The sequence below is a fragment of the Pteropus medius genome, unplaced genomic scaffold, assembly GCF_902729225.1.
Source record: "Pteropus medius unplaced genomic scaffold, Ma_sr-lr_union100, whole genome shotgun sequence".
Taxonomy (NCBI): Eukaryota; Metazoa; Chordata; class Mammalia; order Chiroptera; family Pteropodidae; genus Pteropus; species Pteropus medius.
In genome coordinates, this window is record NW_024349519.1 from 8,177,176 (window position 1) to 8,194,843 (window position 17,668).

General features: G+C 32.8%; 1 protein-coding gene across 12 annotated transcripts in view; it reads left to right on the forward strand.

Moving 5' to 3' along the window:
* KIF21A (kinesin family member 21A) overlaps positions 1-17,668 on the forward strand; it is a 137,476-nt gene that overhangs the window by 94,066 nt on the left and 25,742 nt on the right. For 8 of the 12 annotated variants that reach the window (XM_039882309.1, XM_039882308.1, XM_039882310.1 and 5 more), the window contains exons 12-25: positions 2,846-2,936; positions 3,353-3,470; positions 3,853-4,041; positions 4,483-4,682; positions 5,793-5,900; positions 9,020-9,088; positions 9,184-9,398; positions 9,544-9,697; positions 10,207-10,401; positions 10,812-10,913; positions 11,605-11,770; positions 12,255-12,275; positions 16,358-16,418; positions 16,793-16,847. In XM_039882309.1, the coding sequence (XP_039738243.1) occupies positions 2,846-2,936; positions 3,353-3,470; positions 3,853-4,041; positions 4,483-4,682; positions 5,793-5,900; positions 9,020-9,088; positions 9,184-9,398; positions 9,544-9,697; positions 10,207-10,401; positions 10,812-10,913; positions 11,605-11,770; positions 12,255-12,275; positions 16,358-16,418; positions 16,793-16,847 (1,744 nt within the window). The remainder of the gene's footprint in view (positions 1-2,845; positions 2,937-3,352; positions 3,471-3,852; positions 4,042-4,482; positions 4,683-5,792; positions 5,901-9,019; positions 9,089-9,183; positions 9,399-9,543; positions 9,698-10,206; positions 10,402-10,811; positions 10,914-11,604; positions 11,771-12,254; positions 12,276-16,357; positions 16,419-16,792; positions 16,848-17,668) is intronic. The other 4 variants (XM_039882311.1, XM_039882312.1, XM_039882320.1 and 1 more) reach the window with 1 other exon arrangement.

Consider the following 17,668-nt stretch of genomic DNA (forward strand, 5'->3'; position numbering starts at 1 on the left):
AATGTACTCAGTGGATAGTTTGCATCCAACTTTTACATCATCCCTGAAGGATAGCAAAAGCAGAACAGTTTGATGATCTAGGATGGTTTTTCAGATGTGAATGGGCTTGCAAATCACCTGGGGAGTTTGTTAAGATGAAGATTCTGATTCAGTAAGACTGAGGTGGAGCCTTAGATTGTATATATCTAAAAGGCTCCTGGATGACGCAGATGCTTTCCTGTGTGTGGATTGAATTTTGAGTGCATGATTCTAGAATAGTGGCCCGGGAGCCACAACATCTGGTTTTAATTCCCTTGAATGGATTAACTTCCTCAGGCCACAGTTTCTTTTTTGGTTGTCAACAAAAATGTTGATATTTGTTGTCAATTGTTAAAGGGGTTAAACCATATGATCACTAGTGTTCCAGCTCCAAGATTCTGATTCTATGTAAAGTGCAAACTTAAATATCTTTCATTGCTGTTTAGGCAGTTATTGTAGGTATCAGTGTGCCTCAGTTTATTGAAGAAAACTTGAGTATTGAGGTACAATAATGATAAAGTATCAACTTGTATTTTAAAAGCTTAAACCTTAGTGATTTTTAAAGGTAAATTAACAATGTAAAGTTACAACTGTTAATTTTTCTTCATCAGAATTGGCATAAACAGCTACAATATATGAGTTAACTTTATACGAAGTGAAAAGTAACATCTGTTAAGCTGGATACTGGAGGGAGTAGGAGGGTGCGTTGGGTCAAGTGTTTGGAATAAAGTGATTGTATGGCTATAAACCTGAGTAAAAGGGAATTGGGGTTGGAACTGGAAGTAATGAAGGAACCAACAGTAACAAAAAATTGTAAGATGCAACAGTTGCAAGTGAGGAAGGGAGACTGAATAGGGGAGAGGCTAGGGAATGCTGATGGGAGGTATCTTTCCAAACAAATTCTCTTTTCCTAGCCTTTAACCTTAGTCCTAAATCTCAAGTATAGCTCTGTTTGAGTAAATGGAACTGGCCTTTCAATGGGATGATTAGAAGAAAGGGAATGTCTTTCTAGATTCCAGTTTGAACTGCATGATGGTGTAAAATTACCAGTGCTACTATAGTAAACGTGATGTAAGAGAGGTGGTCAGTATGTTCAGCATTTTTCTCTGACAAAATGATTTAACAACATTCATGGAACCCTGTTATTTACTTAATTCCTTTCCGGTTAAGATTATTTTATTGATATTCCTACTGGTAGTTGCTTCTCACTCTAGAGATATGCTGTCTTCTGTGCATCTTTATGTATCTTTCAATAGGTGCCATTAAACTGTAATATAATTAGTGAGCGAGTCACATAGCCAGAGATGCCAAACAGAGCTGCTCATGTGCAATCATAGGGATTGATATATTTATCAAATAGTTACTGCACATTTATCATGCACATCCTCTGAGTGCTGGCGGTATAATGCTGAGTCGAACACACATGATCCCTGCTCTCATGAGGCTTACAGACTAGTGGGGAAGACAGAAATTAAAGAAACAATCCATAAAGAAATACAAATTAAGAACTCTGAAAAGCGTATATAAAGGAAAAGTATAATTCATCTAATTCTGAGTACAAAAATATTCATGAGAATTGAGACCTAGAGTTAAACATTAGAGTTTAATAATAATAACAGAGCCTAAATAAAATTAAATTTTTAGTCTAGAAGCTAAAAATAAATCCATGTATTAGGGCAATTATTTAATATAGCAGAATATCTGAAAGAAATGATAGATGCTATAAAGTTATTCTGATAAAGTTTTTAAACTCGGTCTAGGGGGAATTTTATTTAGAGACTATTAGCTTATCAGAGTATACTTTTTATTCTTAATAATTTAAAAAATGTTACTATAGGACAAGAAGAAATCTATTACATGTAGATTCATTTAAAGTTCACTTTCTTAATATTACTTAGCTGATTAAATGTATAAGTCTAGAAAACAGAGGTATAACTTTTGAACATCATTGATTATGGCTTCTAAACCCCTAAAAGATCTAAAGTGATTTAGGTGTGAAAATCTTTGTCACTATAGATTCTTCTGTCTTCTTCTCAGGGCCACCAGGGCTGAATTAGTTTAGCTATACCCATTGACTGACATCAGTGTGCAGTCAGGGCTGTTAATACTACATTACTGAAGAGGAGGCTTCTATTTGTATGGAGAATCTTGTGGCAGACCCTGGAATTCCTATTCCATTACAGGTCAGGACAGGCTGAACTTCAGACAGTTTTGGTGTACAAAGATCCATTTCTGTGAGAACATTTTGAGAAACAGACTTTGTTGTAGATATGGCCTAGGAAGAAAGAGCCTGTGTAATTACCAGAGAAAACCTGAACACTGATGGATGTAGCCAGTGTAGGCATATTTACTGTGGGCAGATTTGTCCTGGATCTTCAAATTTATTTTTAAATGTATCAGGCATCAATAAAAATGTAGTTTCTATATCTTTGTTTTTAGATGAGGAAAGTTTTATATATTTAGATGAGAAAACAAAAGTATTTGTTTTGATTTTCTTGGATTTTAAATTGCCTACATTCTAGTTAATTGGCTGTTACTGTGTGACTAGTTCTTAGCTGTCTTATCAGGTCTCATGCTGCAGGGTATAATCTATTCCTCAGTGTTTCTGGAAAATAAGTTTTCCTCCAATAATATAAATCACTATACTGTTGGTTGAATAGCAATTTCTATTTTCCTCTGAAGCATCAGACGTGATAACTTTGCTCAGATAATCAACTCTTCTATTTGTTTTCCCAAGTAATTAATGGTTTTTAAAAATCCGAAAGAAAAATGTGAACCATTATTGTCTCTACTTTAATACCATACCCTTTTCTTTCTTCTTTTTAAGTGTGGCTGGTAAAGAAGACAATACAGACACTGACCAAGAGAAGAAAGAAGAAAAGGGTATTTCAGAAAGAGAAAACAATGAATTGGAAGTGGTAAGTAAGAAAAAATGAACTTGTAAATTTTAGTCCCTGGATTAGTTTGTTCTTGGTTGCTGATAACTTCAATGTAGAAAAGAGGAATGATTATCATTCATCAATCCATTTTAAATAGTTTTCTTGAAGACCTCCTTTGTTTAGAAATGTGAACTATAGAATATTGGCAACTCTCATTCTTGTGCATTGTGAAAGCATTGTGTTTAGGTGGGATAGAATACTATGAGAGATGAAGTACTCTTTGATTTAAGACAAAATTATTATGTAATAACCTTAAAATTATAGAATGATTTTTGAACTGATGAAGAGTGAAATGTTTGTGCTTTTGTACTTTGTACTCTAGCAGTGTCTCTTAATGAGGTAATGAGTTTGCTTTGCCAATACTGTACTATTAATGGTCACAAACCACACTTTAGGAAGAAAGTCAAGAAGTAAGTGATCATGAGGATGAGGAAGAAGAGGAGGAGGAAGAAGAAGATGACATTGAAGGAGGTGAAAGCTCTGATGAATCAGATTCTGAATCAGATGAAAAAGGTACTGGCCTTTTACTACAAGGATGAAAATTCATTTTGGGAACTCATTTAAAACATAATGGAAAACTTAACAGTCACCATTTCATCTTGATGAAGTAACTTTTATAAGTGCTACTGCCTTTGAAGGCTGATGTTTGTTCCTTTATTGTATTTAGTTGTCATGTGATTTCCATTCTTATTTAAGTACAAATAGTATCTGTTGTCCCTGATCAGTGTGAACACTATCTTGTTCATCTTTTTTTAGTTTACGGTTTATCCAGAAGATTTTTTTTTCTAGCTGCTGAGTGAATACTTAGATATATATAGGTGATGATTTTCACATTTTTCCTTGAAAGCTAGAATTACAATATGCCAGTATTTTTATTTTCTTCTTTTACAAATAGCCAATTATCAAGCAGACTTAGCAAATATTACTTGTGAAATTGCAATCAAGCAAAAGCTGATCGATGAACTAGAAAACAGCCAGAAAAGACTGCAGACACTGAAAAAGCAGTATGAAGAAAAGCTAATGATGTTGCAACATAAAATTCGGGATACTCAGCTCGAAAGAGACCAGGTGCTTCAAAACTTAGGTAAGAATTCTATTTAATTCAAATTAAAGTTCAAAATAAATTGTTAAAATGCATTTTTATTACTTCTTCCTATAGCAGGAAAGAAGTTATGCTAGAAGCCACGTTAAATGTGAATTTGTGTCATTATGTTAAATATTATTTTGTTCTTTCATTCTGGTACCTGTCTAGGCTATTTAATTATTTTGTCCTGAGTTGTGGTAAATTGTTTTAACATTTTGATTTATGCTAGAATTGTGTTTTAAATCTAAAAAAACTTCGATAATTGTTTAACAAGTTTAGAGTAGATAATAAAAGAGAAAGTGATTCAAAGACACTCTGACCTTCTGAGGTTTGTGTTTGGGAGGTAGTTCTTCTCTAAGGTCATGAGTTGTAATCTATGAAATAAAAATCTGTATCTCACAAAAACAAATACAAATATCCTCACCCCCTTTGATCATTTAGGCTCAGTGGAATCTTACTCAGAAGAAAAGGCAAAAAAAGTTAGGTCTGAATATGAAAAGAAACTCCAAGCCATGAATAAAGAACTACAGAGACTTCAGACAGCTCAAAAAGAACATGCAAGGTTGCTTAAAAATCAGTCTCAGTATGAAAAGCAATTGAAGAAATTGCAGCAGGATGTGATGGAAATGAAAAAAACAAAGGTATTGATTGTATTTTCCATTAAAGTCTGATCTTGAAGATGCTTATGTCATTTGGGACCAAAAAAAAATTATTGTGGTTCTTTCCATATTCAATAAAAAGTAACCCAGTCTTACAAATGATGTGCTTCCTTTGGACAAGTAGAAGTTGTTTCTTATAGTCATTCATTATCAAAGCTTTTCTTCAGAGTAGCTGAAAATTATGTAGTCAACAGGGGTTCTCATCATCAGACTTTGATGGATATTACTCCTGTTAAAACTCTTACACAAGGTTAACAAAAGTATAAACTATTTCAAGCATGCAGAAAAAGCATAGATAATTACATAATGAACACTATATCTACTATCTAGTTTAAGATATTAAACATTACAGATGTACATAAAGCCTCTTATGTATTTTTTCAGAATCATATTTCTTTTTCCTTGAGAGGTAATAACTATCTTGAATTTGGTGTTTATCATTCCAATGTGTAGAAAAGAATACATTTTCTTCCCTTGACCGAAGGAAGTATGTGAATCTTGATTTTTTTAATCTGTTTTTATTATAGAATCAATTATTCTTAACATTTAGCATGAAAATCAATTTTGCTTCTTTAAAAAAGCAAATGTGGAAATGATTTAGGAAGTAGATTATTATGTTGTATATTTGCTGTTGACTACAACAATAACTTTAATTATTAGGCACTTACTATATGCCAGGCACTGTTACAGGCACTGCACAGGTAATAGCTCTTTGAATTTTCATAATAGTACAATGCCATAGGACTATTATCTCCATTTTCTAGAGAAAACCAAAGCTGAGAGAGATTAAATAACTTGTTCAAAGTCACAAAGCTACTGGTAATCAGTACCAAGAATTCATTCAAGTTATAGAACAACTGAATATTGAATATAAAAAGCATAGAGCACTAAGCAGTTTGATAGACATATTAGAAGTACATTAGAAATAGAAGTGTATTAATCCCACAAAAATAAGAATTGACCATTTAAAATGTGCAGCAAAAAACATGTTTCCATGTTAAATATTCCTAGAACTTACTTCTATACATGTGGTTTATTTAATGAATGTTGTGATAGGGTAATTCCAATAGATGTATTTACCTAATTTTTTAGGTTCGCCTAATGAAACAAATGAAAGAAGAACAAGAAAAAGCTAGATTGACAGAGTCTAGAAGAAACAGAGAGATTGCTCAATTGAAAAAAGATCAACGTAAACGAGATGTGAGTGGACTTTACCTCTCAGTTGTATACAAACATGGTACATTAAATAAGGTTGTTTAATAAATAAGAGAAAAATTTCTGATAACTATAACTATTAAAGACAGGCTAAGGGCAATAATAAGCATTAAGTTTATAATAAGGTGTTTATTACAGTATGTGGGTTATAGTGAATAAATGTAAAAGTTTATGAAAAATACTATAGTATTGTAAATTTTATTGAAGACTTACTTCCTAGGTGATGAGGTTGAAGAAAAAAGGCAAAGAACAACCGATTATCTCTAGAGAGATTAAGGAACCACTTGCAGTATTGTATAAGACAGAGGTTGTAGGCTGATTCCAAAGAAAGTTTCATCACTAGGATTCTTAGAAATGTTCGTGGGGTAGTAACCGGGCTTCTCTGAAAGAGGCTTTACTAAGAGCTACAACAATTTTTGTATTCTGTGACTCAAGAATTTCACTTCTAGGAACTAAGACTAAGAAAATAATCTAAAATAAGAAAAATTGCTGTGGTAAAATCTTCACTTTAGGATTATTTGTAGTATTGAAAAAGGTAAAAACAATCAACGTGAGAGTAAGGAGAATGATTAACAAATTATAATCCGTCTCATTTAATCAGTTGTTATTTATACACTAAAAATTAGGATTTGAAAATTGCACAGTAAAATGAAAAATGTCTAATGATTTAACATTAAGGGTAAAGTAGCATTTCATATATACATGCTTGATTAAAATGAGGGACAAATTTGAAGGATATATCCCAACATGCTAACTGCAGTTGTGTTAGGGTTATAGGTTATATTGATTTGGTTTTTCTTCTTTCCAAATTTTTGGCAACATTGTTAATTTCATTTATGATTTTTTTTCCTAAAAGAAGAGGTCATCCTTATTGGGGAGATTACTTCATAGGTGATATAAATGTCTAACCACTCATGCTGCACACCTGAAATTAATACAGCATTGAATGTCAAATCAAATTGAAAAAAGAGGTCATTACTTTCTTTTTTCCATCGTTGGTTAGGTTTCAGCCTTTGTTCTTTTTATCTTGCTCAACTTTTTCTAAATACTCCCTGGAGAAAACATGAGCATAAAGCATATTTTAGAAAATAGAAATCTACCCTGGGCGGCAAAGAAAAAACTTTAAAGAGACAGAAAAGAGAGAGTAATGAGGTAGAAAAGTAGATATTTTAGCCAGAAGCCTCCCATATTTAATTTTTTCCCCAGCATATCATTGTATTTTAAAGATCAATGAATTTTGTCACTTTTAATTCCCGAACATTTTAGATCTTGCTTATACCATGTTCTTACTGAAATCAAATAGAAATTTGTTTTAACATTTCGCATATTTTTATCTGCTGTTTTTTAAAAAAATGAGATATAATTAACCTACTGTAAAATTTACTTTTTAAACTGTACAATTCAAGTTTTCAGTATATTCACAATATTGTGCAACGATTACTACTATTCAATTCCAGAACATTTTTATTGCTCCAAAAGGAAGCACTGTACCCATTAGCAGTCACTCACCATTCTTTCTTCTCCCTGACCTCTGGCAGCCACTAATTTATTTTCTCTCTGTATATATTTGCCTCTTCTGGACATTTCATATAAGTGGAATCATTAAATATGTAGCCTTTTGTGTTTGGCTTCTTTCATTTAGCATATTGTTCTCAAAGTTCATCCATGTTCATTGCTTTTATGGTTATACGAATAGAGCACATCTGTTTATTTCTCAGTTGATAGACATTTGAGTTATTTTCACTTTTTGGCTATTTATTTTGTTTTTAATGAAAACTTTTGAATGACAGGAACATTTTCCTTACATTGTATGCTACTTGTTTATTAATTACTAATTTATATGAGATAGATCACTATTGAACAATTATCTGTTGAGATGGAACTTTTGAATTTTATTTGCAACATATAAGCATATATGATATATAACACTGTGTTATAAAGATATGAAGCTGGCTAATATTTGGACTCCTTTTTTTTATTTGTTGCTTTTCATGCATATCAACCTCTTTTCTAAATTGTTTCTTGTCACGTTCATCTTTGAATCATTAGAGAAAGAAGTACATTGTATACTATTAAAAAATATGAATAAGCTTGAGATTTGACTTTTAATAGGAAGAAATTTAATGTAGTAACAAGTTTTAAACTATATATCATTTTAATTTTTGGTAGTTTATTTATTTAAAAAGATTTATTTACTTTGCATCTATGTTAATCATGATTACAGGCAATGAAGATATGATAGTGATAAAATAGAATCCTTTTCTCTAAGAATTCTCATCTGATGAGATAGGAACATGCATAAACATGAAATGAATGACCTGTTTGAATTGGGGGTACAAATATGAGGGGTTATTTGTTATATTAGAGAATTTAAGTCCTCGAAGAAATATCTGTGATCAAGTCCAATTTCTAAACTTTGTCCAAGATCACAGAGTTGAATAAATGACAGAACCAGAACTAGGATCTATTTTCAGTACAAAATTCTTTCCAAATTAGAGCCTTATAAAATGGCTTAAAGTAATTCATAATTAATTGTCTTTATCATATAGAGTACCTAGAAATAAATTGGTAACCAGTACTCACATGTTTTATTATTCATTTACTTTACCTAACATCATAACATTTCTAAAGTTATCAAAAAATTCAATACAATTAATATATGACCTCTCCATATTTAAAACAGAGTTTATAATTACTATATATATTGTAAAATGCCTCTATTGAAAAGAATCTAAGCTGTGTTTCTTCCTGTTCATGCCTGAGCCAGCAAAACAAAATGTCTAACAAAAATAAGATGAGATAATATTTGTAAAGCACTTAGAAAAGTACTTGAATACAGTAAGCCCTCTATGAGTGTTTGTTAAATAAAAGTATATGTCACAGAGACAACTTTATTTTTCAGAGAGATATAGCTATATCAATATGCATTTGTGTTTACTTGAATAAAATATATCCCTAATAATGGATGCAAGGTTGTTGTTAGCTCAGATTCTGCTAAGAATTCTTATAGTTCCCAGCGGGAATGAGGAAATATGTTAATGTAGGAGTAGGAAATGCTGTGTCTTTCAGTTTTCTATTCTAATTTATTCAATATTATTTTATAGCATCAACTTAGACTTCTGGAAGCCCAAAAAAGAAACCAAGAAGTGGTTCTTCGTCGTAAAACCGAAGAGGCAAGTTGTCCATTTGGAGGAAACATTCTGGCTTTGAGATAAATAATGTATATGTATAGACTAAGAAAATGAGTCAGTCTCTGTTCCTATTTCAGGTTACAGCTCTACGTCGGCAAGTAAGGCCCATGTCAGATAAAGTGGCTGGGAAAGTCACTCGGAAGCTGAGCTCATCTGATACCCCCGTGCAGGACACAGGTTCCAGTGCAGCTGCTGTAGAAGCAGATACATCAAGGGCAGGGGCCCAGCAGAAGATGAGAATTCCTGTAGCAAGAGTCCAGGCCTTACCAATGCCCACAACAAATGGAACCAGGTCAACATGATTCTTCTCTTTCTCCCGACATGTTTGTAGCATTATTACTGATGTTGGACTTAATGAAAAACAGCACATTGTTTGCTCGTATGTAATCAAATAAGCACATAAGTAATTATATTTGTCTGTTTTTATATAATTATAGAAAAAAATATCAGAGAAAAGGATTGACTGGCCGAGTGTTTACCTCCAAGGCAGCTCGCATGAAGTGGCAACTTCTTGAGCGCAGAGTCACAGATATCATCATGCAGAAAATGACTATTTCCAATATGGAGGCTGATATGAATAGACTACTCAAGGTGTGGAAAATAAAAAGTAGATATGTTCTTCCTTAGCTGACTGTTAATTCTAGTTTTTCAAACATGTTCTCTGGTTAGATTTAATACTAATCAAGTTTCATTTAGGTGAGTTTTGATTGCATTGTGTATGAGTAGATGAACATCAACTTTTTAAAGTTGTGGTAAAAACAGATAACACGAAGTATACCGTTTTAACAAATTTTTAAGTGCACAATACAGTATTGTTACTATAGGCACAATGTTGTGCAGCAGACCTCTGGGACTTACTCATCTGGCACAAATGAAATGTTGTACCCATTGAAGAACAACTCCCCACTTACCCCTGACCCCAGCCCCTGGCAATCACCATTCTACCTACTGCTTCTATGAGTTTGACTATTTTAGATAACTCATATAAGGGGAATCCTTAAGTATTTGTCTTTCTGTGACTCGCTTATTTTACTTAATGTAATGTTCTCAAGGTCTTGGATGAACATCATTTCTTAAAATCCAACCTATTTTCTCATTAGCAACGGGAAGAACTCACAAAAAGACGAGAAAAACTTTCAAAAAGAAGGGAAAAGATCATCAAGGAGAATGGAGAGGGAGATAAAAATGTGGTCAACATCAATGAGGAGATGGAGTCATTAACTGCTAATATAGATTACATCAATGACAGTATTTCCGATTGTCAAGCCAACATCATGCAGATGGAAGAAGCAAAGGTTTGTAATTTAAAAAAATGTTTAATGAAATGGCTTAACAAAAAGTGTTTTTTTAATTATTAAAAGCATTTTGAATTTTTATATGTAGGGATATTCTATTTATTGGTTTAATATGATTCTTAGGTTTTGCATGTGTACCACTACTTGCCCAATCTCCAGATTTCTCTGCTGATTTTGCGATATTATTCATTGTTTGTAAAACAATGAATTCTTAACTGCTAAAATGTGTCTTATCTTTTCAACTAGACTGTATGTTTCTTAGGATAGGGATCATATTTTACACTATTCTGAGAAGTCTCATTAGCTAACACAGTACTACCAAATAAATACATGAAACAACAGGCTTTTGCTTTCTGTTTAAATATAGTTAGCTCAAAGTAATGTCACATCATATTGCTGATTTGATGTAGGAAGAAGGAGAAACACTGGATGTCACTGCAGTCATTAATGCTTGCACGCTTACAGAAGCCCGATACCTGCTAGATCACTTCCTGTCAATGGGCATAAATAAGGTAAGATCTGACTGCACTATGATTGAAAAAAGTAAGTTTTGATTAATTCATTTTAGTTTTATCTTTTTCTAATGACCTGTTCTTTTGTAATGAGGAAGACGATTCTTTTTAATTAGAAAGTATTCTTTTTACCTTTTTTTAAAGTTAAGAAAAGTCAGCAATATTTAGATCAATTCCATTAGTTTGTCATCTATTGTGTTTGTGTATTAGAACAGATAAACAACTTAAAGAAGAAATATTCCTTCTTTTACTTTAACAAAGGAAAAATTAAAAGAAAATCACAGGTTGCAAACATATATGGTATCATAACTTTGGTTTAATACTGATTCTTTACAGATAAAAAAAAAAATTTAGTCTCCCTAAACGTTGAAGGTGATAATGATTTCTGACTCACTTTTTTTCTCATGTCAGGGTTGTGCCTAGACCCTTTATGTTATGTTCTCTTAACTTATTCTTCTCAAGTAGGTATTATTCATATTCTGTATATGAGGAAACTGAGAATCAGGAAGATAAGGTAACTTGCTCAAGCTCACCAAGCTTGTTAAGTGGAGGAACTCAGATGAATCAAGATCTGATGTCAAAATCCATATATGATGTGCATTTGCTGTTTAATGCAGATCTTTGTGTGGTAGATTCTATTTTATATGTATGACCTAAGATAATTTTATTTATATTTTTGGTGTTGTTTCAGGGTCTTCAGGCCGCCCAGAAAGAGGCTCAAATTAAAGTACTCGAAGGTCGCCTTAAACAAACTGAAATAACCAGTGCTACACAAAACCAGCTCTTATTCCATATGTTAAAGGAGAAAGCAGAATTAAACCCTGAGCTAGATGCTTTACTAGGCCATGCTTTACAAGGTAATTGGGACAAAATTTTAGTTAAATGAATTGCATGGTAGCTTTGTTCTTTGAGTATGCTGTGCTATAACTCTTTCTCCTATAGTTTGACTGAATAGATGCTATATTTACTTATGCTTTTATTAATCATTTCTTCTCTAATTTGCATGTATAAATTTTGGGAGATGTAATTATTGTCATTCCAAGAAATGATTACCAATTTTAAAAGGCTTATTTAACCTTATTAAGCAATTAGGTTTTATGGAGAAAGAAGATCAAGTTTCTGAATTGGTTATTTAAATTATTGATAATATTAACCAAGTGTCATTGCATTACTTTGCATATCTAACTGCCTTAAAAATAAATTTATAAGTTTTTCTTATGGCATCTATTCTTCACATCTTATAAATGGTACATAATCTTGTTTTATGTGGGAGTTCTTAACATTGGATCTGTTTTGATTGGAGTATTGCTTTTTGTTTCCTTTTTGCTGTTATTTACACAGATCTAGATAGCGTACCATTAGGTAAGTATGTTTAGCTTTCTGTGTACCCTACGGCTGCATGAATTACTAATTGTTCATGTACACTAATTGCGGTACATCTTATTTTTTAAATTTTTATTGGCAACCGCTGGTTTTTGCATGATATGTTTTGAAATGTACCCATGATCACAAACATACTAAGTCTTTTGTCTTCCTTATACATTCCTGATTTTAAAATTCTTAGATGTTTAAAGAAGTATGCTTTATTTGAACTCCAATTGTGGCTCTAGTTTCATAAGCCCTTCTTTCTCTATCTTATAGGAAAAAAAAAGGAGCATATATTTCTTTTTAATATTTAAATATATCTCTTAACTTATATCTGTTGTTTTAACCTCATAAATAACTTTCTTTGGTATATATCTTTGCTCTGTATTTGTCTTTGGTATATATTTCCTAGATTCTCAACTATTCTCCATTTTTGTAAAATTAAACACATATATTTTAATGCTATAAATTGAATAAAACTATCCAAGGGATTTTATATGAACAGATTGGAACAATATTTATAATCATAACATATTTTCAGGTTATGAGGAGTTTTAGTGATCATCGCATATAGAGATTTTCAACATTTTTCTCTTGCCACCACTACATTCATATGGACTAGACCCACCTGTCAGTCATCTCTGTGCTCCTCTTAGTGATGAGATACTTGAAAGAGTATCAGGACAATTTTATTTCCTGTGATTTTTCTGAATGATTATTTTGGAGAACTTTTGATTACAACCTGATCTGAACTTTTTTTTCTAGTCACACAGCAGTCCAGAGTTTTCTAAATGCTTATACTTAAAGGATGAGGAATGTAAGTGAAAGATTAAATGTAATTACCTCTCTGTGTCATTAGAATAAACATAATCTATTTATTTTAAATTTAAATGATGTTACACAAATAAAGTACATGAGCTATATGATTTTTTAGATGCTTATACTTCACGTTAATCTCAAAGTAGTATTTCCTTGAGCTCACCTACTTTTAAGCTGCTCAAGGTATAACGAGTATAGGTAGGAAAAGTAGAATTGATTATATCCTAACTAAAGCTGCCAAAGTTCCTAGATTATAACCAGAATTTTTGCCATTCCATGTGTTATCAACACATTTCTTTTCCTCCTCCTCTTTGTTCTTTTTCTTAGTGGCTCAACTTATACTAATACATAAATTCTTATTTCAGTCCATTAGCTCTTTTCACTCGGAAGAAAAATGCAGTGCTCTCTTTGATGTCCTTTTTTTGCGGAAAATATTAAGCTGCCAATATTATGAGTTGTGTACTTTTTCACAAGTGTCAAACAACTTTCAATTATCTATAGCTGGAAGAAAGATCAGAAGCAGAGAGAGCAAACCCATTTAACTGATGTAACCTGTGTCTCATTGCAGAAATTTGCCCTAGGAATTGGGGCCATAAATCTAGCCCAGAGGTGCTTGGAGGAACAGCATGGAAGGAGAAAAAGAAAATGAAAGTTAAATCCACAGAAGCTAGATAGTCTTATATACATTGATTTAAAAAACATTTATTTAGCTCCAATTTTATTTCGAGCATTGAGCAAAGTGCTGGGATTCAAAGATGGATAAGTCACAAAAGTTTGCCCTTATGGATTTGATTCCTTGCTGTGGGTGACAGACTATGAACAGATTATGATACATTATAGTGAGAGCAGTGATTGAGATATATAGAGGGGTTTATGCGAGCAGAATGGGGCTACCCAACAAGAAGTGAGGGTCAATGAAGGCTTTCTGGAGGAGGTGATATTTAAGCTGAAGAAAAAGTTAGCAGGGCAAAAGACAAAGTTGAAGGGGAACCAGAGAAGAGTGACTTCAGGCAGTGACTAAGCTAACGCATGAAGATTTAGCCACAGTCTTGTGCGCATCAGGCCTTCAAGTAGGTTGGTGCTCTGGAGCAACAAGTACATGGCATAGACTGATGGAACTTAAGGATAGAGGTGAGCCAGGGCCAGCACCGCATGCTAATAGGCTTGTAGTTTTGTAGCTTTGAAGAACATCTTTATTTTCCCTTCTTTCCCCACCTATATTAGGGTCCTTAAGATCATCCCTGTCATTGGATATTTGCTGGAAGACTTTTAGGGATCAGCATATTGTATTCACGGGAAAGATTCATGAAAGCAATGTAGGAAAGATACACAGCTGTGTCATAAGGGAAAAAAACACAAGTGGGCTCTGGAGGAATCTGTGTCTGGACTTCCTCATGTACTCTCCCTTCTATGGAAGATTACATGGAATGTATTCTTCCTCCTGGAAGGAAAATGCTGCAACAGCATGTGTGCAATGTTTATGTCCAGGGAATCCACTAGAGACTCAGCACCCGAGATTTTTACTGAGGACTGGTCACATAGGTACCCTCTGCCTAGTACAAACCAGGATTCCAGCCTCCCAGAAGGAAAGCAGGAGTTTGGCATAAGCCATATTGTTTGCACCAACATGCTAGGTACATTGAGTTATTCTCATTTATTAACTGGTGACGGGACACTCTGGTAGCCACATTTCCAGATGCCGGACAAAGTTCAACCTTGTAAGCAGGCCTTTCTAAGGATAGCAGTTTCCAGGCTGCTAGGTTAACTCTTTCTGTACACTACTTTTTATTTTTTTAAATGACTTTTTTTTTTTAATAACTTAAAGAAAAGACTTAAAAAATATTTGGTCAACTTCCTGTAAAGTGAAATTGTGCAACTTTACACTGGTATGGATGAACTTTAAGACATTTGGGAGTTACAAGTTTTTGCCTTTAGCCTTAATTCTGTGGCGATGAGAAAAGAAGTTGGAGTTGGACTGAATTATCTTCCTGGAGGTGAGAGTATGACAGTGAGGCGATGGTGTGTGTCCTGCCTCCCAGACGGCCACAGTGCTCATACTGAGCTCAGGCCTGTAGAGAGGTCTGATTTGGTAACTGTCTAGGTGGCACCTGTATTCTCTGGCTGGGTGGGTTATGTCAAACCATAGTTATCTCTAAATATGACATACGTGTATAAGCAGGAGTTAAGTAGGTTTTATTAAGTGCTCACCTGTTGTCTAACTGGTTTCATCACATCATACAAGAAAAATACTAGCCACGCGTAGCCCGCTTTTACACATGGGAAAATAAAGGTTAGGTTTGCGCATCAGAGAAAAGAATGAGTTGACTTATGTGTGCAATCTACCTATATGATATAAAATTAAGAGCTAAAGGGGGATGAATCATTTATATTTTTATTAATAATATGTTATTTATAATGCTGTCTTTAGTTTTGTGGAATGATTTTGTGATAAAATGTCTGTGTTTTAAAAATCAGTGCTGATGTGATGGGTTCACTGACATTTTAAATAGTTTACTTTCACTGGCTGTTTTATTTATTGGCTTCTTACTAGTTTTATTTGTTTGCTTTTTCTCCTCCTTTTTGCTAGTCTGCTAGAGTTGTTATGAAATAGCATTGGTTTATTTGTATTCATTTACAAAACCGTTGCATGCAAACCTATTGTTTTTGTCTTTTGTGTTCACGTGAATGAGCTGCATGCTGTTGTGTAACTTCTGAATACCTTCACAGACACACATGCTCTCTCTCTACTTGAAAACAAAAATAAAAGCAAAGGAAAATATTTAAGTAAGTTAACATAACATGATGAAGTATAGCAAGTATGTTTACGCATATACTTTTCGAAGTTGGCTTAGTACAATAAAGGGAGCTCATGCAGCATTTACTTTAGTTTTGTATTTTACTCAGTGAGTTTTTATATATTTGGATGGCAGGGGATAAATACATACTCTGAAAAAATATATAATTACACATACTCTGATAAATACATGATTTCATTTTCATCCAGAATGTCGTTCTTCTCCATTTTATCATTCGAACTTGTGGTTTTCCTATTTTGAATGTGTTTTTATTCCTCATCCTATGATGCATAATCAAAAGATTTTCTTAGAAATATTTTGCTGCATTTCTGTTTTGATTCAGTTACTAAAACCAAAGTGCCCATCTTGAAACCTTGGGCTGATGTTTATTGTAGCATAGAGATTGTTGTCATCATTCAGATTGTGACATGTGGATAATACTTACATTTTGGACATTTTTTTTAGAAAATGTAGAGGATAGTACTGATGAGGACGCACCTTTAAACAGCCCAGGATCAGAAGGAAGGTAAGAGAGCCTTTGGAAACTTAATAGATTTTACTTGTTTCTGTAATATTTTTAATACTTTTATCTTGTTGCTTCAAACAATTACATTATGCAACAAATAATTTTGAATTTTATGGCTAATAGCACTAGCAACAGTAATATGGAAACCAAACTAAGTTATGTGTAACGACCACAAACATTAAAATAAAATACTGGAATATTTAAGGAAGGTAAATGACTTTTTAAAATTAGTTCATTTTGATTTTAAATACTGTCTTTCTTTTTTCTCTAGATAGGTATACACAATTTTTTTCCCCATAGTTGTAAACATAGAGGATATATAGTTTTCTATAATAAATTCTCTTTTAATTTTGTGGTTATTTATTTGCAAACAGCACGCTGTCTTCAGACCTTATGAAGCTTTGTGGTGAAGTGAAACCTAAAAACAAGGTAAGGAGGATTAAAAAATGCCAGGTAAACATTTTTTCCCCCTGTTTTTTGTTATCTCTATTAAATACATAAACCTCAGGCTTGATCCTTCATAGGTTAACAAGTAGGCATGCTTTTACCAAAGCGTCCATGTATAAGAAATTTAGTTTTTATCCTATTTCCCTTTGAAAAAAATTTATGTTGAAAATTTTCTCTTTCGTGGAACTCGTGCTTCATTATAGTCTTACACGTTTCCCACTAGATAAGATATAATTATGGATACCAATTCTTTTTTTCTTTTTTGGAGTTTCTTTTAAAAGTTTTTTACCCATTAAGGAAGTTATGCTAATTTATTAAAGTTGCCTAAATTTCCTAATAATATAGGAGACAGTTGCAAATTATTAGACAATAGTAATTTTTAAAGGAGTTGGTTAAATAAGTTGTAAGACCTGTAGTGGCACAAAATGTAAATCAGATTGGTGGGAGATTTTTGAAAATTTAACATTCTTTTATGTTCTTAAGTATTACTTACTTACTTTGTTTAACTATTATCCCGAAGTGCTTTGAATAATAAGCCAACTCTTAATCATCATGTTGTGTTAAAAACTAACGAGGCTACAATGCATATTTGTAAAGTTTTTTAAAAATGTAAATGATACATACTGTTAAATGTGTAAAGATACACATAGTACATTTCACACTGAGTGTTGGTAGCATTTGATACTAGATGAATTAGCTACCCATCTTAAGATGTTTGGAAACAAGTTATTATTGCAGTGCTTAGTGAATATTTGTTGAATGAATGTATAGAATCTGGACCTGAAAGAATAATGCTGTGCTAG